At 43.9% G+C, this 26,168-nt stretch overlaps 1 protein-coding gene across 1 annotated transcript in view; it reads left to right on the top strand.

Moving 5' to 3' along the window:
* The first annotated feature begins 286 nt into the window (after positions 1-286).
* The window catches only part of ARL6IP5 (ARF like GTPase 6 interacting protein 5), a 27,750-nt gene continuing 1,868 nt past the window's right edge, over positions 287-26,168 (top strand). The window contains exons 1-2 of the mRNA XM_006160351.3: positions 287-691; positions 23,159-23,376. Coding sequence (XP_006160413.1) covers positions 516-691; positions 23,159-23,376 — 394 coding nt within the window. The 5' untranslated portion in view covers positions 287-515. The remainder of the gene's footprint in view (positions 692-23,158; positions 23,377-26,168) is intronic.

Raw genomic sequence — 26,168 nt, 5'->3', positions numbered from 1 at the left:
AATTATGTTCAGATGTTCAGGGGTTAGTAAATACTTCGTTTTTGAAACCATCTCATCCCCCAGGAACACTGGAGTTGCCCTCCATCCTCTTTCTCTTAGATTGGCATCTGAATAGCTGCCACAATTTTTCTCTAAGACAATAGGCTGCTAGGGTAAATATTCAAAAACAGTATTTCCAAGGAGGCAGTTTGCATTGGGACTGTCAGGGTTTCAGACAGATTCCCGCTGATTGCTTTCTGTCACTTCACCTCCCTCCTGCACTGGGCCCCTTGCTCGGCTGCGGGGGGTGGGCAGGAGCGTTGCAGTATTTTCCTGTAACCACAACCACTTAGAGCCAATCAAGACAGAAAGCGCAAACACGCCCGCCCGCTCCCGATTGCCTTTGCTCCGTTGTCCTCCAACCGCGGAGCCGACCGAGACGGAGCCGCTGTCATCTTCTTGACCCAGCTCAGCTGATCGGTTGCCGCCGCCGCCGCCGCCAGATTCCGGAGGCGAAGAACGCGACGCGTGAAGACATGGACGTGAATATCGCTCCGCTCCGCGCCTGGGACGATTTCTTCCCGGGCTCTGACCGCTTCGCCCGGCCGGACTTCAAGGACATTTCCAAATGGAACAACCGTGTGGTGAGCAATCTGCTCTACTACCAGACCAACTACCTGGTCGTGGCTGCCATGATGATTTCCGTCGTGGGGTAAGTGGGGTCCCCCACCTGGGGCACCGATCCCGGCCAGCGCGGCGGGGGCTCGAGTTCCAAGACACGGGATGCATAGACGCCCTACGCCCGCGCTCAGCGCCTGCCCCGCTGTTCTGCGAGCAGCCAAGCCAGTGGAAAAATGCTCTTAGGGCGAGGCCTCAGGATGAGGGTGGAGAGGTGTGTGTGTGGGGGGGTCCCCTTTCTCTTTCTGCGCCAGGAAATGCGAGGAAGCTTCTTGGGGCGAGAGGATGGGGGAAATTTTAAATTTGCCAGCCTCGGACAAGAACAATGACATTTTCTCGCCTGTGCCCGGTCAGCCTCTTCCTGGGGAGATACTTGTATTAAAAGATAAGAGCACTCGGCTTTTAAGAAAAATTAGAAAGTGGCGTAACTCTATTCTGGGGTTGGCGAGGGCAGGCGCCGCCCAGGGAAGCCGGGGCGCCAGGGTGTGGACCCGTGGTGGTGGTGAAAGGGCCTGAAGTGCGAGCTTTCTCTGCCTAGCACCAACCCCACTGTACAGGAAAGCTGAGCTCGGAGCAAGAGGGCGGGTGTCGCCTGGTGGCGCATCTCCTAGTGCGGGGCGAAGGCTGCCATGACTCTGGGAACCGGGCCCTCTGGCCATTTCTTACAGGACTTGCTAGATGTGGTCACGTTATCTGCACTCCCTAGTCTAGAGTCTCAGTATATCTGAAGCCTTTTCAATACCTGTTAGTTTATGTGCATTAAGATTATGCACAGACACACACACACACACACACCTGCTTCCTCAGAAACCATCTTGCCTTGTAGTTCACCCTTTCAGAACGTTTTCACTTTTGCAGGTGATTATCTCCTCCACTACCTTAAAAAGGAATCCCCAGACTTTATCAAGGACTTACTTCCTCATAAAGTGTCTGGTATTTTTATTTCACAGCCAACACAGAGGGAAAGCGCGCTTAGAGGGACAAGGAGAAATTCAAACGTGGAGGGTGTGGAAAAGGGAGCTTAGAGTGGTTTCTTAAATTGTTATGCTGTTAGTCGCCTTGTTTATTGAGCGACCTCTCTGTGCCAGGCCCCATGCCAAGCTCAGAGCACACCATGGTGAATCAGACTTGAATTCTGGCCCAGGAATATGTGGCAGTTGGTGAGAAGCTAAAAGAGCAAATATTAATACATATTCCAGAAGAGAGGGGGCCAGTCCAGTGTCAGGGTGTGTTCCATGGAAGGGCCCTGCCCTGTGTAGGACTGGGGTCAGTCCCACAGATCCTTCTTATGAGTTGCTTAAGGGATTGCTATCTCTGGGAGTGTCCTGGTGTACAAAGGGCACGATTTCCCAGTAGACACTGAGCTTGGCCGCCTGGGTAAGTTGTTAGTCAGGGTAAGGCAGGCCTTGGCTTGAGGTTACTGCCTTCTGAATGTTTCCATAGCTCTGTGCTTGAGGCTGCTAACCCGGAACACGAAGACATTTCTTTAAAACAAAACAAAAGTTAGTCACTGTCTCTTTCCAGAGCACATGTGCCCTGTGGTAAAAACTTGAAAAAAAAAAAAAAGTTAAATAGATTTGCATCTGTAGTATTCTTTTTTTTTTTTTTTTTCCTTCCAAGAAGTTAGCAGGCATCTTATCTGGTGATCTAGCCCTGGAGGGTACTTTGCTGAAGGAACTCCAAAAACTTAAAAAATGGATCAAGGTTGGACAGAAACCTATCAAATATACAGAGAAAAAGGCATTTTTCTAAAGAGATGTGCAGCCCAGTCCAGACACAGCCTTACTGCCTCAATGAAATTTCTTTTTCATGGTAAAGTCCGTGACCAGTCCGTGCCTAAATATAGTTCCTTCCTGTAGTGTCCTTGGCCTCTAACCAGAGAGTTTGGGGATGTTGCCCTTGTTGCCCTTTCAAGTGGGCGATGTTGATGGTCAGTGAAAATTTTTAAGAAAAGAATTAAAAAGTAACTATGAAGTTTTTTTGTATCTATATTTAATTTTATTTATTTATTTTTTAAATTTGCTATAGGGCATGTGTGCTCACTAGAGAGAGTCGGAGAGATTGAAAGAGAGAGAAAGCAAGGCACCAGGTCTGGGAGTCAAACTCTGGTCAACCATGTAGGAGTCCAACCCCTTGATCACCATGTCACTTGCCAGCCCCTACACCGTCTATGGTTTTATCCACAGATTGATTGTTTTTTCTTTCTTTGCAATAATAACAAAATAAACACTTTTTGAGAGCTCTGGGTACCAGGTATTTTGTTAAATACTTTACCTGCACTTTGTCATCTCTCTCAATAAATAAACTATTATCATTATTATTGTTGTTAAATCTGAAGCTCAGAGAGGTTAAGGGACTTGCTGAAAGTCACAGACCCCGGTGTGTGGCTTTTAACCACGGTGATCTTCCCAGGAGTCGTGCAGTTTACAACTGTAGTCTCTTAAAGTCAGAAGAAACCAAGTACCTTCGGAGTCAGGAAGCTCAGTTAATTCTTAAACATTTCTCATACTAGAGAGAACTATCCTCTCTGGTGGTCCTGGAAGAGGAACTGTTCAGAAGAATGCGAGAGGCTATGTATGTGGATCCTCTGCAGGCTTCCCGTAGTTTCTCACATTCTTTCATAGAGTGTCATAGAGTGTATGTGAAACGCTGGCCTGAATGTCAGCTGGGGAAAGGCCTGTGTTCCAAGAGTGTTCTTCAATGGAGTGTTGTCGGAGGGTTCCAGCATCAAGGACATTGGGACATTGTAGGAGTCATAGGATGGTGAAAACTGGTTTGGAGGGAATAGAGAGGGTCTGCTCAAGATTGCAAGAAGAGAGAAGACTCTGCAAATATCTTGTAGATCAGAAACACTGGGAGGACTGCCTATACCAAGATGGAGATTAAGAGATTAGGATGGAGATACATCTGTGTTTGAGGTCTTGGTCAGGCCGAGCTCAATGATCCCTGATTAAAAGTTTGGTCTTTGGGGCCAGCAGATGTGTGATGGTTAAGGTGCTAGACTTCTGCATGGTCGACTGCAGTTTAGTTCCAGACCTGGAGACTTGAAAATCATATTGGGCACATGCGCGCATGTGCTCAAAATCCCAAGGGGAGAATGGAGGAGAAGGGATTGTGGCATCGCCATTGCTCCCTAGGGAGTGATTTCTCACTTTCCCTCTCTGTGTCTTTTTCCTCCATGGTGGGTGGCACACTCCCTATGGCAAAAACAAACAAACAAAATAAATAAAATTTTAAAAATTAAAAAAATAAAATAATTGGTCTTCATCCTAAAAGCCTGATATATCAGGTGCACGATTTCCAGTCAGTAAGTCTACTCTGTCAGCCTTTTACATTGATTCTGGCTAAATTTCTTAGCTTAATAGCCCCACTTGAAGGCCCTTTTCATATCTTGTGGCTCTTAGAACAGTACAGAGACTGAGAGTTTACCCTGGGGCCAGCAGGTGGCATAGTGTTTAAGGCGCTGGACTCCCTCCCACCTGGCTGACTGCAGTTCATTCGAGTCCTGGACCTGGCCACTTGAAAATCACACCAGGCACGTGTGCATGCGTGGCCAAAATCCCAAGAGGAGAATGGAGGAGAAGGGATTGCAGCGTGGCCACAATCTTGAGGGGTGATCACTTTACTGGGTGATTTCTTACTTTGTCTCTCCAGCTAGAGTACACGCCCTATGGCAAAATAATTCTCCCCCTGTCCCTCCAAAAAAACCAGTTTAGCCTCAGGGCCACATTAAGTGATTTCTTGCTTTCTGTCTCTCCATTTCTCTCTTTCTGGAGCACATGTGCCCTATAGCAAAAAAATAAAAATAAAAATAAAAAAAGAGGAAGAAGAGAGCTCTCCCTTATGAACTCAGTATATCTTCCATTAGTCTCATTTCACAGATGAGGAAGTGAGAAATCACCCCTCAGGGGGATGGCCACACTGTAATCCCTTCTCCTCCATGCTCCTCTTGGGATCTTGGGCACATGCACCTGGTGTGAGTTTGAGCCACCGTGTCCAGGACTTGAACTGCGGTCAACCACAAGAGAGTCCAGCGACGCAGTCATTACACTAACTGATGGTCCCAATAAGGCAGAGCTCTTAAAACAGTTCCAAGTTTTTGCTCCACAAAATCTTACTTCTGTAAAATGTTTATCCTTGCTGGTGCTAACACAGAGATTACTGAGAAGCACAGACAGCATTGTTAGACCAGTGACTCCATCCACCCTAACTTCAGTCCCTAACTTCTTCACATGCTCTTGCTTTTCCTAGAAGACAGCTTTGGTACCACCTTGTCGGGGAAATGCTTTCCCATATCTTCCACTCCCCTAAGTTGATTGGGCCCCACTCCTTTGCCTGTATCTTTCTTGTTACTTACCCCATAGGCTTTTGAATTGTTCACGTCTTTCCACTCTGGATGTAGACTCTTTGAGGCCAAATCTGTAGATATAGTTTGCAATTAATTCTCTTTTTCTTGTTTTGTTTATTGCATATATCCCTGAGCCCTGCAATACAGATTATTGGTTGGCATGCATAGCATCGATAAGTGAATAGAAGATCTCAGCACGATCATGGGGGCATTTTTTTTTAAACTTTTTTGCCATAGTGGATGAGCAAGCACTCACTGGAGAGAGAGAGAAAGAGAAGGAAAGTGAGAAATCACCCCCCAGGGGAGATGGCCAGGCCAAAGTCCCTTCTTCCTTGTCCTCTTAGGATTTTAGGCATATAGGCACATGAGCCTGCTATGTTTTTCAACCCACTGGGTCCAGGACTCATACCATAGTCAGCCATGTGGGATCTGGCACCTTAACCACCATGCCACTTGCTAGCCCCACCCAGGGCCAACCTTTAACCTCCTGATGGAATACGTTATTTCAAAGCTTAGCCGAATGCTGCACATGGTAACAACATGTTCCTAAAATGATTCTAACTGGGTCGTTGCTGAAGGCACTATGCTATGTGTTGGTTAGGATTATTCTAACTGTGTAAAAATTCAATTTAAAGAAGTTACAGTTCGTCTTCACTAATTCATATGGTCCTTGTAAAATTTTGGTGAAATACTCTGTTGCAAAGTTTTTCCATCTCAGCAATATTGACCATTTAGAATAGGTAGTTCTTTGTCATAGGGGTACCCTGGGCATTGCAGGCTGTTTGACATCATCTTTGCCCTTTAGTCCCTAGATATCAGTAGCACACCTACCACCATTCGTGACAATCAAAAATGTCTCAGATATTGCCAGTGGTTAAGAACCATTGCTTTGGGGCTGGCAGGTGGCGTGGTCCTTAAGGTGCTAGACTCCCATGTGACAGACAGCGGTTCGAGTCCCAGACCTGGCAGCTTGCTTTCTTGCTTTCCCTCTCTTTCTGTCTCTCTCTGGTCAAATTAAAAAACAATAATAATAAGTAAGATAAAATGAATAATTCTTTAAAAAAAGAACCGTTACTTGATTTATTACCAAGAAAATCATGATGATTTCTCCATATCACTGTTCACTAAAGACGTGTTGCTTTTGAGGTTGCAGAGTGCGTGGGAATTATATAGCAGAGCAGGCTGACGTTAGCTCTTAGCTCCTGGCTTTTCAAACAAGGATGGAGTGGATTTGGAGCTTTATGCAGCTTTAATCATCATCCTCAATTTATTCAATTTGTTACGCTATCTTGACTTCATTAGTGTGCCTGAAACACTCTACTGGTTCCCCAGACGCAGTCTTTTTATTCTTTGACAGAATTCTGACCTTTGCTTTAATTAATATACTGTTCAAAAGTTTACTTGCTCTGGAGTTTCACTTCCATAAAATAGATATTAAATGATTTAATTAACATAAGCTGCATTAAGGCCTGACAAATTTTAACACTAAAACAGTAGTGGCTATTATTACATTATATCCTAAGTTTAAGGCTTTTTTTTTTTTTTTTTTTTTTTTTTGTTATAGGGCACATGTGCTCGCCGAAGAGAGACAGTGAAAGGGAAAGTGAGAAATCACCCCGTGGGGGTGTGACCAAACCATAATCTCTTCTCCTCCATTCTCCTCCTGGAATTTTGTGCATGCACGCACTCACCCCTGGCATGATTTTCAAGCCATTTTGTCCAGGACTTGAACACAGTCAGCCATGTGGGAATGCAGCACCTTAACCACCATGCCACCTGCTTGCCCCAGTTACAGGCATATTTAAAATGCTCATGATTTGTTTGTTCTTAAGCTGAAGCTTTAGATGATGCTACACTTTAGTGGTACTGTCATATTGGTGACTTGTGTTTCTTATAGAGCTTTGCCCCTTGAAGACTTGAGCTTCCTTCTGAGATTCATGGTTCACTTCAGAAGAGATTGAATGACTTAAAAGGAAAAGTATGAATAACAAGAAAAGGAATGTGTGTTTTGCTGGAAATAGCACTGGGGCCTTTAAACCATGCCTAAGATTGAAGAGGCCATGGCTTGCTTGTCTTCGCCATCCTTGACCTCAGGCATCTTGGCATTAAGATACTCTTCACAAGGCCAGCAGGTGATGTGGTGGTTAAGTCACTGGAGCTCCCACATGGCCAAGTTCGAGTCTTGGACCTGGAGGCTTGCTTTCTCACTCTCCCTTGGTCTCTCTGTGAATGCACGTGCCCTGGAGCAAATTAATAATAATAATAATAATAATAATAATAATAATAAATTAAACACATAATTATTTTTAAAAGGGTATTCTTTTCTTATCATTCATTGCAAAAACGTTTCTGCCTCCATTTGCAAAGGGACAGCAAAGACAACGCCTAATTGCTCTTGCAGTTTAGGTACCAAGCATGTGATACATGATAGTTGTGAGTGGGAATTTCTATGTGCTTAATAAACTAGCCAAAGATTTGAGAAGGGAAAATCTATTCCAATGTGGACACTGGAACAGCAGCATCTTTTGCCTAGGAACTTGTCAGAAATGAAGTTTCAGGCTGCATTTCAGACCTACTGGGTTTAGAATCAGCATTTAACAAGAGTCTCAAATGATTCACAGATGCATTAAAATTGGAGAAGAACTGGTCTGGTCTGGCTCAGAAGACACACTGACAAAACTTGAATAAAACTCTCTAAAGCTCTTGCTCAAACACAGTTCAATTGACTGACTCAACATTTGTGTTATTATTCCTGTCTTAGTCTCAAAAGTTTCTTCCTGCCACCAGTACTTGTATTATGACAAGACCTCAAAATCCCCATCCATGGGACCAGCAAGTGGCATGATGGTTAAGGCATTGGATCCCATATAGCTGTCTGCACTGTCCTGGACCCAACGGCTTGAGAAACACACTGGCACACATGCATGTGTGTATGCCTGCCCAAAATCGTGAGAGGAGAATCGGGGGAAGGGATTGCTGTGTAGTTTCCTCCAAGCCCTGAGGGATGACTTTTCACCCTAGTGAGAGCATGTGCCCTATAGCAAAAAAATAAAAAAATAAATAAAAATAAAAATAAATAATTCACACACAGAATTTGCATATATACCTCGCTGCTTCTCCAACTGTAAAGATGCACTCATTCTCATCTGTATATATTTATGCTTCCCCTGTAAGACAAAGTGATATTGCTGCTGAGTTTATGAGCCGATGTTTTCTTGGCTAACATAACTCTTCACCATGTGGCCTGATCATTTGACCTGTAGCAGATGTTTCAGGAGGGTGGAATTTACAGCTGGCACTACATGCTTTCAGTTACTGGAGATGTTGAGGGGTTTCTGGAAGACTGGTAATTCTGTTTGAAAAGAGAGTTACTGGGGCCAGCGGTATGGTGGTTAAAGGTGCTGGACTCCCACATGGCTGATTATAGTTTGAGTCCTGGCCCTGGTGGTTTGCTTTCTCACTTTCCCTCTCTTTGTCTCTTGTCTCTTTCTGATTATAATAATAATAATAGTAATGATAATAAATAAAGGTAAATAAAATAATTCTAAAGAAAAGGGAATTACTATAATCTTTTTTAAATGAATGTGTCTCCATAAGGTTCTAGGCATATGGCAGCCAGCATCTGGTGTTACAGAATACTTATATTGTTTGTACCTTTATGTGGTGCAAAGATGAAGAACAGATTGCTAGTTGGTAATGAAAGAAAAGGATGAGCGCCCTGGACGCTCTGGATAAGAACGCATCAGCACAGTTGCAGATAGAGCAAAGTGCTGTCTGTGTGCCAAACCTAGTAGAAATGTTTTTGAGGTTAATCGGTTTCAACCCCAGTTCTACAATATCATTCTTATCTATGTTGGTTCATTCCTTTATTCAACAAAGACGATGAAGCGCTTGCCAACTTCTCGGACATTGTGTTAGGAAATGCAGGGGAGGATAAGACAGATGGGATTCCTGCCTTCCTTGAGTTTCAAGTCTAGGGGGACAGCAAGATGACACTGAACATGCAATAATGAATTTTTGTACCAGTATAGTAAGTATACAGAAATATATGTATGTAAACACACATTCTTTTGGGCTGACTTGCCTGCTCTCCCCTGTATATTAAGATTCTTTTTAAAAAATATTTAATTTGAGGACCAGCAGTTAGCGTTAACAGCTATGTCGCTGGACTCCCACGTAGTTGACCGCGGTTAGAGTCCTGGACCTGGTGGCTTAAACTCACACCGGGCACGTGTGCGTGCGTGCCCAAGATCCCGAGAGGAGAATAGATGAGAAAGGACTGTGGCGTGTCCATCCCCCCTGGGGGGTTATTTCTCGCTTTCTATCTCTCTGTCTCTCTCTGTCTGTCTGGAGAGTGCATGCACCCTATAGCGAAAAAAAAATTAATTAATTTATTATTATTACTTTTTTAATTTGACCAGAGACAGAACGAAAGGAAAAGTGAGAAAGCAAGCCACTAGGTGCAGGACTTGACTGCAGTTGGCCGTGTGGGAGTCCAGTGCCTTAACCACCACACCACCTGCCAGCCCTGTATATTAGGATTCTAAATCCCAAACTCTGAGGTGATAAAAATAGGGAAGATACTGAGTGTGTAGACAGAGGAATGGATTATTTTTTTTTTTGGAGAGGTTTTCGCTATAGGGCGCATGCGCTCGCCAGACAGACAGAGAGAGACATAGAGACAGAAAGCGAGAAATCACCCCCCAGGGGGGATGGTCACGCCGCAATCCCTTCTCCTCCATTCTCCTCTCGGGATCTTGGGCACGCACGCACACGCACCCTGCGTGAGTTTTAAGCGACGCGAACCGCGGTCGACTACGTGGGAGTCCAGCGACATAGCCATTACGCTAACTGCTGGTTCCCAGGAATGGATTATTAAAATGAATTTAGGTTTGTCCTGTAGCCTAGGGACTAAAGGAGCTGGATACCACCTGGCCAACTGCAGTTCAAATCCTGACTCCGAAAGCTTGAAGAACATGCCGGGCACAGGTTCATTGGTGCCCCAAATACCAATAGGATGGAAATATGGACTAGAGATTGTAGTGTGACCACACCCTATTGGGGGTGGAGTCCTTTCTGTCTCTCTGTCTCTATTGCATGCATACACCCTCTGGCAATTTATATATATATGTATAAAATAAATTTTATGTGCATATATAAAAATTACATTTTTACTTGCATCTCAGATACCTTTTACTTAATTGAACAAATATTAGTGAGCACCTGCCGTGTGTAGGGTACAATCTAGGCCCTGAGGATACAATTAGGAATACAGCTATACCCAGCCTAGTCTTCCCAGAATGCATCTCTTCTTGCCCTTCAGACCCCTTTATCTGCACTCGAAGTAGGTGGAGTGCTATTCTGATGGGTTATGTGTTTCTTCTGAGTATGATATATTCAGGTCCAACCAAAAGGCTGGGGTGGGATGGTGTGTGCCTGAAATCCCAGAGATTTGTGGGGCTGAAGTAGGAGGATCTAGAACTTAAGTCTGACCTGGGCGACATAGCAAAATCTTGTCTTTTTTTTTTTTTTTGGAGAGATTTTTACTATAGGACATGTGCACTCACCTGTGACAGAAAGCAAGAAATCACCCCCTGGGAGAGATGGCCACACTGCAATCCCTTCTCCTACATTCTCCTCTCGGAATTTTGGGCATGTATGTACATACGCCTGGTGTGTTTTAAGCCACTGAATCTGGGACTCGAACCATGGTCAACTACATGGGAGGCCAGTAATGTAACCATTACGCCATCTACTGGTCCCACAGAATGCTCCTGTATCTGTAACATGACAAGACAGTATCTTTAAAATAAATTAGTAAATAAATAGGCAGATTCTCCCAGTTGCTTTAAGAGCAGATGGCTTTATATAGGAAGTAATAGAGCATGATTCAGTTTTTGACTTAAGTACTTAGTGCCCAATTACCAGTCAAGCAGCAATATTTATTTTCCTGTGGACAAATGATGTCTGTCCTTTAGCTCAGCTTCAGAATACCCTTTACCCCTCCTCTGCCTCTTGCAGTGAGTTTGGCTTCTTGTTCAAGGAGATGTGTTCAAGTCCTGTGGCTTTTATTTATTTAATTTTATTTATTCATTCATTTATTTTAATTTGACACAGAGAGACACACACAGAGAGAGAGAGGAGGAAAGTGAGAAAGCAAGCCACCAGGTCTGGGTCTTGAACCTCAGTCTGCCATGTGGGAGTATCCAGCACCTTAACCACCACACCACCTGCTAGTCCCCAAGGCCTGTGGTTTTTAAACCAAAACTATAAGCTGCCTCTCTGTTCTGAGAGCATTTCTTGTAAATAGATAGGATTTCCGTGCCTTCCTTCCCACTGAGCCTTTGCTAACAGAGACATGTGGAATGCAGAAAGTTGGAGCTTTCCATTTAAAGTAGCCAGCTGGAACTCTGGTTCCTACTTCTACTAACTTGCTTCCCATCCCATCCACCAGCTCCTCTTCTCTTAGGGGAAGAAAAGAGAATGAGAGAATTGGGTGTTAGTGAGAGGAAACTCATGGGATGGGAGCTCACCAAGTTCACTAGCATTTGTCCAACCCCATCTTCTCTCCACAGGTCTGTAAGAACTTGCCATGTGGCAATTTTCAGTAGCTTTCTTTTATTTAATCTTTCTATTTTTATTTATTTATTTTGCCATAGGGCATGTGTACTTGCCAGAGAAAGACAGAGAGAGGGAAAGTGAGAAATCACCCCCAAGGGAAGATGGCCATACTACAATCCCTTCTCCTCCATGTTCCTCTCAGGCTTTCGGGCACACAGGCGTATGTGCCCCGTGTGATTTTTAACCCACCAGGTTGGGAACTTGAACTGAGGTCAGCCATGTGGGAGTCCAGAACCTTTTTTGTTTTTTAAGAGGGATTTTTGCTATAGGGCACATGCACTTGCCAAAGAGACAGAGAGGGATAGAGACAGAAAGAAAGACCCTTCTCCTCCATTCTCCTCTCAGGATTTTGGGCACACATGCACACGCGCCCCGGCTTAGCTTTTAAGTCACTGGGTCTAGGACTCAAACTGCAGTCGATTACATGGGAGTCCAGTGACACAACCATTACACCATCTGCTGGTTACCAATCATTTTTTTTTAAATAAGAGGGCTGGAGGCAATTATTATTATTTTTTTTTTTGGAGAGATTTTCACTGTAGGGCACGTGTGCTCGCCAGACAGAGAGAGACATAGAGACAGAAAGCGAGAAATCACCCCCCAGGGGGGATGGTCACGCCACAATCCCTTCTCCTCCATTCTCCTCTTGAGATCTTGGGCATGCACGCACACGCGCCCGGCGTGAGTTTTAAGCCACCGGGTCCGGGACACGAACCGCGGTCGACTACATGGGAGTCCAGCGACATAGCCATTACGCTAACTGCTGGTTCCCTGGAGGCAATTTTTGACAGGCTCCCTGGCCACTCTAGGTGGCCTCCCATGTGACAATATCCACCACACAAAGGTACCCTCATGCCTATGCCACCATGACTAGACCAGTAGCTTTCTTTGTTTTTTTTAATTGAGTCTACTAAAAGCATTCTGGAAGAACTGTTTGCAAACAAATATCTTTCCACTTCAGTTCCAAAAAAATGACTGGTTGTGAGAGTAACCAGGTATTTCTAATTGTGGAAGGCAGTGATGAAGGAGTGGATATAGCTTTCCTATAATAGTCTCTTTACCTTTGTATAGAGAACATTTCCATAATGGGACCAGCAGTTAGCGTACTGAACTCCCATGTAGTCGACTGCGGTTTCGAGTCCCAGACCCGGTGGCTTAAATTTATGCCAGGCTCATGTGCGTGTGTGCCCAAGATCCCGAGAGGAGATGGGAGCAGAAGGGATTGCGGCATGGCCATCCCCCCTGGGGGATGATTTCTCACTTTCTGTCTCTCTTTCTGGCGAGCACATGCGCCCTATAGCAAAAACCTCTATTAAAAAAAAAAAAGGAAAAAATTTCCATAATAAAAAGTTAAGGGATTTGTTGCAGTCTAATCAAAGCCTTGGACTGTTATCAGTATTTGAAGCTCTATTGTTGCCAAAAGTGTCAGATTTATGGGTTCTAATCCAGGTCCAACTTGTTTATTATAAATAAGTATGGCCTGGCAGTTAAGGCAGCTGAATCCCACACAGCTAACTGCGCAGTTCAAGTCCGTCCCAGACCCAGTAACTTGAGAAACACACCAGGCACATAGGCGTGCATGCCCAAAATCCCCAGAGAAGGGAGAGATGGAGAAAGGATTGCAGCACAACCATGGGGTGATTTCTCCCTGTCCTTCTCTCTCTGGCTCTCTCAGCTAGAGGACACACCTCTGGCAAGGTAAAACAAAACAACAAAAGTCCACACAATTAGCTTGATAAATGCAAAAGAAAACATGGTGGTTCATAAGATAATGTCTTATTGTGAGTATTTTTAATGTGCCAACTACTGCAGAAACAGCTGATGATTCGTATATAAGGATTTGGTTCGATGATGGTGAGCATGTGGGATGCAATAAGTAATGTGTGGAGAGTCTGCAATGAATACCATGTTCCATCTTAATTCCATTGGCTAGGAAAATCTCAAGGTTAGGTGAGTATGGTCTTTTGGTGACAAAAGAGACAAGTTCCTGTCCCACCTGAACTGCTCTGAAGTCTCCTTGACCCCATGATCCTTAGGCCCCGGAGACACTGTCCATGTACACTCGAGACCGATGTGTATCCAAAGTCCACATTTCTACCTCACAGTCAGAAATACTTCCTGCTGGGGGAACCAGCAGTTAGCGTAATGGCTATGTTGCTGGACTCCCATGTAGTCGACCGCGGTTCGTGTCCCGGACCCGGTGGCTTAAAACTCACACCGGGTGCATGTGCGTGCGTGCCCAAGATCCCAAGAGGAGAATGGAGGAGAAGGGATTGCGGCGTGACCATCCCCTCTGGGGGGTGATTTCTTGCTTTCTGTCTTTATGTCTCTCTCTGTCTGGCAAGCGCACGTGCCCTATAGCGAAAACCTCTCCAAAAAAAAAAAGAAATACTTCCTGCCAGGATGGAAGCCATGCTGTGACTGTTAGGGTTATCTGAAGAATCAAAGAGCAAGAGGGGCCTATAGGGACAGATCTGCAGGGGCTGACCAGGCCCCAGCCTGCACCAGTCACATTTCACAAAGCCTCCTCCTTTCAGCAAGCCAGACTGCCTTTTTACAAAACTCCTGCTGTCAGTTCCTAAGCATGGTCACTTACACTTTCCAGGTGGTTAGATGAGTCTTCCCACTTTTACTTTTTCATTTGTCCCTTTTATCACAGTTTTGTGGCAAAATGGGAGCAGGCTTTTTTTTTTTTTTTTTTTCCCTTGTTTTTGAAGGTTTTTGTCATAGCATGCATGTGCTTGGCAGAGAGGGAAAGTGAGAAATCACTGCCCGTCCCCCAGCAGGGATGGCCGTGCCACAATCCTATTTTCCTCCTGGGATTTTGAGCATGCACGCACATGTTCCTGGTGTGATTTTTAAAAAATTATTTATTTAGCTTTATTTATTTACTTATTTTAATATGACCAGAGAAGACAGAGAGAGAAAAAAAAGTGAGAAAGCAAGCCACTAGGTCCAGGACTCAAATCGCAGTTGGCCATGTGGAAGTCCAGCATCCTTAACCACCACACCACTCACTGGACCCACCTGGTGCGATTTTCAAGCCACTGGGTTCAGGACTTGAACCACAGTCGGCCATGTGGGAGTCCAGTGCCTTAATCACCATGCTATCTATTTGTCCCAAGAGTATGGATTGTTTCTCCAGTACTATTTAGTGTGCAGTGGGAATAACAGTAGTTTATTCTGGATAAATCTCACGTCACTTAACTTGTGGCTATAGAAAGTGGCTGACTTATATAAGTAATATAAAATATTCTAGTTTCTTTCCTTTTTTTAAAAGAATTATTTTACTTAACTTTATTTATTTTAATTTGACCGGGGGAGGGGGGGAGAGATTGATTGAAAGGAAGCAGCCAGGACCAGGACTGGAACCATGGTCGGCCATGTGGGAGCTCAGCACCCTTAACCACCATGCCACCTGCCAGCCCCCTTTCCTTTTTTCTTTCTCTCATCAAATATTTACTGAGTGCCAGGCACAGTGCAGGGTGGGGCCAAGATGCTGGGCCCTGCCCTCGGGGAGCCTCACCTCTAGTGGGGTGGGAGACACTGACCCACTACTCATTCAGATAAAGGGAAGCCTGCCACAGGGGTGAGTGCTACAAAGGAGAGGCAGGGGGCCAGATGGTGGCCCAGCAGTAGAGCGTGACACTCAGTGGGGCTGACCCGCATGGGAAGGTCAGGGTTCACGCATAGAGACCTCTCTGAATGTGCCAGGCATATAATCCAAGGCTGGCCGAGGCTCAGGGTGGGTCATGGTGTCAGGATCCAGGTGGGGACAGGAGAGGCCACTCTCTGTCTCTTACTCATGGCAGAGGTAAGAAGAAGAGGCATGTTGTCCTGTAACCTGTGAGAGACACTAAGGAAGGGTTTTCTGGGCAGAGGCTTAAAGGAGGCAAGACTGAACCAGGCAGCGAGGAAAGAGTATGCACAGGCCCCGGGATGGTCAGGGCCAGGGTGAGTTCTAGGGATAGCTAGGGGCCCCAGTGGGTGGAACGTAGAATCAGGAGATCATATAAGAAAGCTGACAGGCAAGGGCACTGCTAGTCCCTGGAAGTCCCTCATGCTAATTATGAAATGTACCCCTTATCCTCCAGTGGATGCAGCCTAAGCCAAATTTCACTGAGTAGTGGGTGATAGCCTTGATTACAAGGCCATCCTTGCTTACCCCCTTGGCCAGGCCCCTTTGTCCTAGGTACTAGTGCTATGACAGCACAGACAGAGGCCCTGGCTGCAGAGGCAGGCAGAGGCCAGAGCCTGTGAGGCCTTGCAGAATTTGTAAAGGGTTCTGTTTGAGGGCTGGCCCCATAGCACAGTAGTTAAACGCTGTGCATTAGGAGCTGGATCCCACATGGCTGACCGCTGTAGGAATCCTAGCCCAGGCAGCTTGAAAAACATGCTGGGTGCATGTGCATGCATGCTCAAGATCCTGCCAGGATGGAGAAATGAAGGAACAATGATGGTAGAGTGGCCAGGCCCCATTAAGGAGTGCTTTCTTTCTCTTGTGAGCACACATACCCTCTGGCAATATAAAGGAAGTCTTTTTATTCTAAGAGGAGTGAGAAGTGAGAAATTGGATGGGTGAGAGCCATCTGTTTAAGGATTGTAGAAACACATCAGCAATTTAGAGAAGTCCACTCTGAGTAGATTGTTACCTCCCTTTTTTTGGTGAGTCAGTCTTCCTCAGGAACCACACTTCAAAAATAGCCTTTTGGTTTGAAAACTGGGACTTGTGCAAAGCGGTTTCTACTCCTTAGGAGGAGACATTTCTGTTTCTCTTTGGTTCTTGTTGGCATTGCAGCAGGATAGGCATTACGAAACGTGCACTTAGTTGGTCTCAGGAGCTCTGCTTTGGTGAACTTTTATTGCCAACTCTGCAGTCTGTGTCTTTGGACTAACTTACCTTCTCTATTCCTTAGCTTGCTTGTATGTGAAATGAGGTGTATTTTCTTTCTTTTTTAAGAATTATTATTACTTTTATTATTATTATTCTTAAAATTTGTTACAGGGCACGTGCACTCACTAGAGAGAGTCAGAGAGAGAGGGAAAGTAAGAGAGCAAGCCACCAGGTCTGGGACGCGAATCATGGTCAGCCATGTGGGAGTCCAGCATCCCAACTACATTGTCACCTGCTGGCCCTATGAGGTGGATTTTCAAGTCTTCTGCTAGTTCTAGAATTCTGTGATTGGCTAAGGTTGTTTTGTTTTGTTTTGTTTTCCCTTTTCAGCAACTTGTGCTGAAACTGTAGAAACAGCTAGCTAAACTTGTTGCCAAGTTTAGGACATCGGTCTAAACATCTACTCATAGCCACCTACCTCCAGAGAGAAGTGGGAGTGCTGAGGGATTTTCCAGAATGATCCTTACTTACTTACCCCAACTGGAAGATAGGGTTACCAAAACAAAAAAAAAAGTTACCTGAAACAGTAGGGAGAAATCCCTGAAGCTGCCTAACAATACCAAATGGGTTATATTGTGAATTACAGTCACTTCTGGTATCCTTTATTTCTCTTTTCTTGCCAGGACCCCCTTGAATAGGTTTCATCTCTTCTCTGGGCCTCAGTTTATTCATCTGTGTAACGGTAACAGTCTGGGACTGATAAATCTCTGAAGACTCTGCTTCCAAATTCTATGATGGGATTCTGAACTGTTTTACAACCCTAACTGACTCCACTAGAATTTTTAACTCTTCTAGGAAAGGACTTATTAATTACCTATTGGAGTGGGGTAAAATGTGTTTATGTGTGTTTTTTGTTTTTATTTGTTTTTATCTCAAAAGAAAAACATACTTGGGCAGACCAGTGGCATAGTAGTTAAGGCACTGGACTCCCACATAACCAAACGCAATTTGAATCTTAGACCTGGTGGTTTGCTTTCTCGCTTTCCCTCTTTCTCTCTCTATCTTTCTCTGGTCAAATTAAAAACAATAATAGAATTAATCAAATCAAGTAATTCTTAGAGAAAAAAACATAGTTCATGTTTTTGATTTGCAAAACTAGGTCCAAAGGACAGAAATCAAATATCCCTTCCCTCTCTCTCTCTCTCTTTTTCCTCGTCCTTTCAACACTGTCTTCTTCCCTTTGTCTCTCTCCTCCTCCCCTTCTTACTCACAGATAACCAGAAAATAAAGCTCTACCCAGAAGAGTCTGGTGGCAGCTGTCTACATGAAATTTAGCTGGCATATTTTTAGAAAGTTTTGTCTTTAAAGTTCTTGGGATTTGTCATGACAGCGGTGACTAACAGCCCAACTGTTGAGTACAAGCACCTCAGACAAGCTCTGGTTCCCAAGTTCCTGCACTTGCTGGATAATGAAATTAATCCTGGGAGGGCCGTGTGAACATTTTATTTTATTGCAAGTGCAGATGAGTGCCACCGTATTAGAGTGGTACATATTTTACCATTTCTCAGAACACAATCGCTGGGAATCACAATGTGGAAGAAAATAATTTCTGCTCCAAACAACTTTGTTAGTTTTTTCCAACCGGGAAACTTGGTTACTTTCTAATTATAGATTGTGGCTGGGTGTGTCGTAAACTAAAACCAATTCCATAGGACCCTTCGCGCCATGCTCTTCCCTTGAATGTGAGCAACAGGAACAGGTGAAACGCAAATTTGGAATTGCTTGAGTCAGGCCTGGATTTTTCATTGTTCTTTGTCCTGGGCTTTATTTAGACATCGAAACTTGACATTTACTTTACTTGTCCAGAGGAAAATAAAAAATGCTTGACATGGATTGTATTATATGCTTCACTCCATGAATTATTATTTTAATAAGTCTTCTAGAAAGACTGAATAAGAGACCCTGGAAGCTTTGCTGCCAATCAACCAGCTGCCTTTTGCAGCTTATGCAAAGGAGCTCCCTTAGACTTGAATCCTCCATTCTATTTCTTTGTGTTATTTTTGATCTTCTCTGCTCAAAAACATTTGGATAGGCTATAGGTCAAAGTCAAGGCTTTGTCAAAGGTGGTTGTTTTTCTTTTTCCCAATTTCATTAGTTCATTTTTAATATTCAGATTTCTTTGAATTATTTAAGGAAAATATGGTGATTGAAGAGAACTTATGAAAATAAAAATAAGCATATGAAAATAAATACCCTGATCCTACTCCCCAGTATGACTACTTTAGTATTTTGGTATAATTTCTCTCAGAATCTTTTTTTTAAAGAGGGATTTTTGCTATAGGGTGTATACACTTGCTGGAGAGAGAGAGAGAGTGTGAAAAATCACCCCCCAGGGGAATGGCCACACCACAGTCCCTTCTCATTTTCCTCTGGGGATTTTGGGCAAGCCTGCACATGTGCCAGATATGAGTTTTAAGCCACCGGGTCCAGGACTTGAACCACGGTCGACTACATGGGAGTCCAGTGATGTAACCATTATACCATCTGCTATTCCTTTTCTCAGAATCTTTTTAAGACCAGAAATGATATTTTTAATCTGCAAAGAGTTTCTGTGCTCCTCCATTCAGTCTCCCTACCACAGTAATGAGGATTTTGTTTCTGCTTAGATTCTTACCTTCCTCAAGTCATTTTCTTTTTTAACTGCCAAAGGGCATGTGTGCTTGCCAGAAAGAGAGAGAGAGAGAGAAACCCCTCAACCCCAACTCCCCAACACACACACACACACACACACGCTATGGGCCTTGGTCATGCAACCGTTCCTTCTCTCTGTCTCCATCCTGTCAGGATTTGGGGCACATACATACATGCACCCATAGTGCCATTTTAAGCTGCCAGGGTTGGGGTTCAAATTGCATGGTCAGCCATGTGCAATCCAACTCCCTTAACCACTAGGCATGGGACTGGTCTTTTTCCTCAAGGCTTCTAAGGAAATATTTTTTTTTCTCAGACTAATTCTAGGGTTAAATCAGGAGACAAGATATAACCTAAATAAAATAAAATAAAATAAAATAAAATAAAATAAAATAAAATAAAAGTAAAAGTAAATAGATTGGGACCAGCAGGTGGCATGGTGGTTAAGGTGCTGGGCAGTCTCACATGGCTGACAACGGTTCAAGTCCTGGACCTGGTGTCTTGTTTTCTTACTTTCCCTCTCTCTCTGTGTCTCTCTCTGGCCAAAATAAAATAAATGAATGAATAAATAAAATTAAATAAATATTTTTTTAAAAAAAGTAAATAGATTAAGTAAAATAATAAAGCATTATAGAAAAAAAATAAAGCAAAACAAGAAAAGAAAGTGTGGAGAGACTTAGTAGAGGGAGGGAAGGAGCTATAACAGCACAGGTGTTGGGTGTTGGTAAGGCTTGTGGGGGAGGATGGTACAGACTGACAGGAAGAGGACCTGGAGGATGAGTGGGGAGAAGGAACGGCTGGGTTGGGTTGGAGAAGGAATGGCTTCACTGTGTTATATGAACTGAAATTCCTTTGTTGTTGGAGAGATGGTACAGTTGCAGATGGGGTATTGTAGTTGGCCTGGGCTGAGCCTGGGTTATGGATTGAAGAGCACTTGTTTTTATATTTTCTTTTTTTTAATGTGTTCATTTTATTTCTGGTTACCAAATAATATACTCATTATAGAAATTTGTATTCCATCTAATAGAGAGAACATTTCATAGTTGCTTTTACCAACTCAGCATATTTTTAACATCTTCTTACATTATTAAGTATATATACACTTTTAAAAAGTAGCTGTATATACCACAATCTAGTAATTGTTGGCCATAGTTCTAAAACTTTAAATACCAGTAATATGAATACTGTTACAACTCAGTCTTTGCAATTTTAGTTCCCTCATAATATTTCCTGTATTCTCAGAATAATATCGAGAATACTAGCACTACTACTTCTAAAAATACATATTTTTATAATAAAAATTTAAAAAATGAACATTTTTGGCTTCTCACTATGTGCATTTTTATTTATTTCCTGAGACTACATTTTGATGATGGGATTTATTGACTTGAGAGTATAAATATTTGCAAGAGTTTTGAATGAAATGGTCAACCTATTGTCACAGGGTTGAATTTTAAGTACTACTCCTCTTACCACAGTTTAATTCAGTGCACCTTAGTGGAAAATTTTTAGTATTTTTGAACCAGTCTGACATTGATTATATCCTTTGATTTCACCCAGGAAGGTGTGAAAAACTTTCACTCTTAATTTAAAACTGTTTAAAATAGCTTTTGTGTTTCAGTAGGCAGAATCAGAGCTAAAAATTTAAATGTATTTTTTAAAAAAAGACTGTAGTTATTCTAGATACGAATCCAAATATGAAATCCTTCATCTGTCGCATTTCGGAGAAAGTAAGCTTTTGGCATCACCTTCCCTTATCCTGTCTTCTCCCACTGCTCTTTTTTTTTTTTTTTTTTTTTTTAAGATTTTTGTTGTAGGGCGTATGTGCTTGCTGGAGAGACAGAGACGGAGTGACAGAAAGCGAGAAGTCACCCCGCAGGCAGGCTAGCCATGCCACAGTCCCTTCTCCAACATTCTCCTCCTAAGATTTTGGGCGGGCGCACACACACACGCACCTAGCGTGAATTTCAAATCTCTGGGTCTGGGACTCAAACCATGTTCAGCCACGTGGGAGTCCAGTGCCTTAACCACTATACACCACCTGCTGCCCCCCTCCCACACTGCTCATTTTCAAACCTGTTCTGAGACTGATATTCAGAGCACGATGAAACACATGGATTCTCTTTGTCTTTCCCAAGTCAACTACTTGTTAACCTCTAGGGTGGAAAGTAGTAATTCATTGTACATGCCCACCGCAAACGTCTGGATGAGGGTTTTGTATGCAGTGGGTTGAGGTAGGGGACTGCGAGGCCCAGCCATTCGCATTTATGAACGACTTGGTCTCCAGTTCTTCATAATGTGTTTCCTGTACTGTCAATGGTAATCAATTGCTGTCCCATATTAAAGACATATGGTTCATATGGAATGAATCCAGGGGCTTTTGCTTGGAAAGCTCAGTGGAGGACCCATCTCCTAATGATACTTTGAGCCTTTTAAAAGATTTATCATAAACTTAAGATTCATGAACTGCAATGCTTCCATGGAGCAGACAGTTTATGTAAGAGAGTAGCTGAGGCCAGCTCTGAGAACAGTGGTGAACAGCAGCACATTCTGGGCCTCTGTGTCAAGGAGTAGTAGGTAATGGCGGGGACTCAGGCAAATGGAGACCATGTCATCTGTCTGAATAAGGTGGCGCTCCGGCCATTGTGGACAGAGGAGGTGAGCTGAGCGTTAGGTCTTCTTGTTCCAGGAGAAACAAACAAACAAAAAATCTCATTTTATGGATTTTTTTTTTCCTGGGTGTATGTATTCTGTGAAAGGGAAGAGAGGAGGAGGCAGGCACCCCCAACATGGTCAGCTCACTGCCATGCAGCCCAGCCTTAGCCAGCCCGGATCACAGGCACATGCATGTGTACTCCTGGCACGTTCAGGGAAACCTCAGAGCGTGAACTCAGGACCTTCCCGCACGCCCTCGGCACCAGGGAACATTGCATTACTGCTGAGCCACTGCCACTGGCCCAGCTGTGGATCTTTGTAACACGTGGTGACTCAAGTAAACGTTTTTTTCATACCCTTTATAGGCTGAACAGAAACAAGATTGTAGACTGGAGCCTGGAGACCATTGTCTGACTCTACATTCATCTGTTATGGCAGTTTCTGTCAGAATTTATATAAGCCCTCAGATTTAAGAAAATACCACCTACTGTGTATTAGATTTCAGGATGTATAAAAAAGCTAAAACAATTCTTCCAAACAAGCTTTCATCTTCAAAATTGTGGGCCTTTCATGAGAGGGACTGACTGCTGTGGTGAAAGTCCATCTGCCTGGTCACAATCTCAGTGCCACCATTTTCTTTTTCTTTTTTCTCAGTTTGCTATGAGGTGTGTGCACTCGCTGGGACAGACAGACAGAGAGGGAAAGTGAGAAATCACCCGTAGGGAGAAAAGCCACGCTGCAATCCCTTCTCCTCTGTCTCCTCTCAGGATTTTGGATACACACTCACACGTGCCCGGCATGTTCTCAAGTAGCCAGGTCCAGGAATCAAACTACACGGCTGACCATGTGGGATCTACAGCACCTGCTTGCCCTCAGTGTCATCATTTCTAACCTCTGGGCTTAAGCCTTTTTTTAAAAAAAAAAAAAAAAAAAACTGCTGAAGGGCACAGGCTCCAGAGAGAGAAAGAAAGCATCCCCAATAGGGTTGGTCATCCTGCCACTCTTTGTCCTTCATTTCTCCATTCCTTCAGCATTTGGGGCACGCACTCATACCCAATGTGTTCTTCAGACTGCTGGATCTGGGACTCAAACCAGGGTCGGCCAATGGCACCTGGCTCCCAGTGCACAGTACTCAAACACTGGGCCATGGAGCCAACCCTAAATTTCTTTGTTTGGAAACTGAATTTATAGTGTCTGCTTCATAAGGTGATGAGGGTTAGATGTGACGATCTAGACGTAGTGCTTAGTAAATACTCAGGAGCTGTTTTTGCCCTTCTTCCTCCTTTTCTTCTTCCTTCTGCTACTCCTAAGGCTGAGCTAGTCTCCCACTTTTTTTCTCTCCTTACACTTAGGTTTTTGAGCCCCTTCAACATGATCCTTGGAGGAATTGTGGTGGTGCTGGTGTTCACGGGGTTTGTGTGGGCAGCCCACAATAAAGATGTGCTCCGCCGGATGAAGAAGCGCTACCCCACGGCGTTCGTGATGGTGGTCATGCTGGCTAGCTACTTCCTCATATCCATGTTTGGAGGAGTCATGGTCTTTGTGTTTGGCATCACTTTTCCATTGCTGTGTAAGTAAACTTGAGTTTTTGTTTTTCTTCCATCATTAAAAAAAAAAATGCAGGAGCAGTTGTCCAATGGACATTCTACAAGCTGTTTGTTCTATGTTTTGGCATTCTGCACACATGTCTGAATTTTCTAAAACAGCAGATTAAGGCCTAATCATTCATTAAGTCCACCAGTCTGTATTGGCACCTATGTTGTGTTGGACCCTCTGATGGGGACAACGCAATAAATGAAACAGATGTGAAACCCAGGTCATAGAGCGGGAACCTGGCATAGCCTGCAACAGACTCCAGATTTGTCTGATCCTCGAGTCTATTCTCGATCTTCAAGTACCATTCATGCCCTCCTGACAGAGGAGTGAATGTGTTAATCATGTGGAAGTAAATGATTTACTTTTTGCACACTGAGAAGATCATAATTAGTGTCAAAAGTTTGGTAAATGTATAGGAAAAGATTGGCTCAGAACATAATACCTCTCATTCAGATTCAGGAGGAAAAAACTAGAGATTTTCTCAGTTTTACTTAAATTATTTACTAAGGCCTCAAACACTTGAAACCTGAAACAGAGAAGGGATGGAACTCTAGGCTTATCAGAGAAAGCCGATTAAAATTCTAGTGTCTTAAGTGATAGGATCCTCCCTTTGTCTTTTGTTTTTTGAGAGGTTTTTTTTTTTTTTTTCGCTATAGGGCGCGTGCGCTCGCCAGACAGACAGAGAGAGACATAGAGACAGAAAGCGAAGCGACACCCCCCAGGGGGGATGGTCACGCCGCAATTCGACTACGTGGGAGTCCAGCGACATAGCCATTACGCTAACTGCTGGTTCCCCCTTTGTCTTTTGTTTTTGAAGAGAGGTTTTTGCTAGAGGGCGCATACACTTGCCAGACTGATAGAAAGCGAGAAATCATCACCACTAACCCCCCACCCCCCAGGAGGGATGGCCACATCGCAATCCCTTCTCCTCCAATCTCCTTTCGGAATTTTGGGCACGTACACACACACACCCAGTTTTAAGCCGCCAGGTTTGGGACTTGAACGATGGTCAGCTACATGGGAGTCTAGTGACTTTGCCAGTAAGCTATTTGCCAGTATGCCCTTTACTTTTTTTTTTTGGAGAGATTTTCACTGTAGGGCGCGTGCGCTCACCAGACAGACAGAGAGAGACATAGAGACAGAAAGCGAGAAATCACCCCCCAGGGGGGATGGTCACGCCGCAATCCCTTCTCCTCCATTCTCCTCTCGGGATCTTGGGCACGCACACACACGCGCCCGGCGTGAGTTTTAAGCCACCGGGTCTGGGACACGAACCACGGTCGACTACGTGGGAGTCCAGCGACATAGCCATTACGCTAACTGCTGGTTCCCTATGCCCTTTACTTTTAATAATGTTTCACACATACATTTATTTCATTAAGCAAAATTATCTGCTTACTTAGGGTTTCGCTAAATTAAACCCAGAATATTTATGGATAGATCCTATAACTCACTGGATAAAATAGCTGGGTCAACAAGTTCCGATTTTTAACCCGTTTTTCAGGGTTTCCTTAAATGTTAGAGGCTTAGTATTTCAGTAATTCTGTTTTAACACCTAGCTTGTTAATTTTAGTACCTTTCATCTCCTATTAGAGTCAGAGACAGACCTCTATAATGAAATGCATCATAGGTAAGTAGTCAAGGTCTGAATTTCTATTCCTGGACCTTCAGGAAACCAACTTACCCACGATTTGGGGCATGTGGTTTGGACCAGTCATCCTGTTTGAGTTGTAGTTCACTCATCTATAAAATAAGGAAATTAGACAATCAGTGAACCCTCAAACTATGATAATTGCAAGAATGATAAACATTATACCTTTTAAGAAATAATTACCCAGCCACATCTTTTGGAGATCTTGATTACATGAGGCAACAGTGGTACCCAGGAACCTGTCTTTATAGAAAACTCTTCAGATGTTTCTGGTGGCATCTCTAGGTTGGGACTGTCCTGACAGACTCTTCATCAATATTTTTTAAAATGAGGGTCTATACGGTTCGGATCCTGGACCCGGTGGCTTAAACTCACGCCAGGCGCACATGCGTGCATGCCCAAGATTCCAAGAGGAGAATGGAGGAGAAGGGATTGCGGCATGGCCATTCCCCCTGGAAGGAGATTTCTCGCTTTCTGTCTCTGTCTCTCACTGTCTTTCTGGCAAGCTCGTGCGCCCTATAGCAAAAACTTCTCAAGAAAACAAAAAAAAAAATGAGGGTCTAAGATCCTCCTGTATCAGAACCACCCAGAGCTATGTTGGAATGTCATGATGCTAGTGCCCTAGTCCTGCCAGTCTGAATTTTGAGTGGTGGAGGCCAGGAATTTGCTTCTTTCAAAGGCTCTTCAGGTGATGTGGAGGTCCAGGGAAGTTGGACAAACACTGGAATAAATCACAAGGGGCCATGGAATTTGTTTCTTAATAAACAAACTTGGGTAATTCCTAGTGACCAAGCAAGTCTGAGCAACAGTGGGCTCCCTAAGTTTTATAAGACCTTCAGCTTTTTTTAAACTCTAGACATCTATCCAACACTTTAGAAAACTGCCTCTCAGGAGGGACCTTAAAATGGGATTTACCCTCATGTTCTGACAGGGAACAAAATAGAGATCATCTCTGAATTAAGCAAGAGTTCCCTTCTGGAAAATCCTAGGTAGGTTGTATTAGGTAGGTTGGAATCGCATTGATTCGGTTTGGATTTCAGGGCATTTAAGTGTCATCTACAGTGATGAGGTCTAGGTGTGGAGAGGGTGTCTCCCATTTTGTGGTCCTTCCTGCT

The sequence above is a fragment of the Tupaia chinensis genome, unplaced genomic scaffold (assembly GCF_000334495.1).
Source record: "Tupaia chinensis unplaced genomic scaffold, TupChi_1.0 Scaffold000682_1, whole genome shotgun sequence".
NCBI classification, from domain to species: Eukaryota; Metazoa; Chordata; class Mammalia; order Scandentia; family Tupaiidae; genus Tupaia; species Tupaia belangeri.
This window is presented reverse-complemented; position numbering and strand designations above follow the sequence as displayed.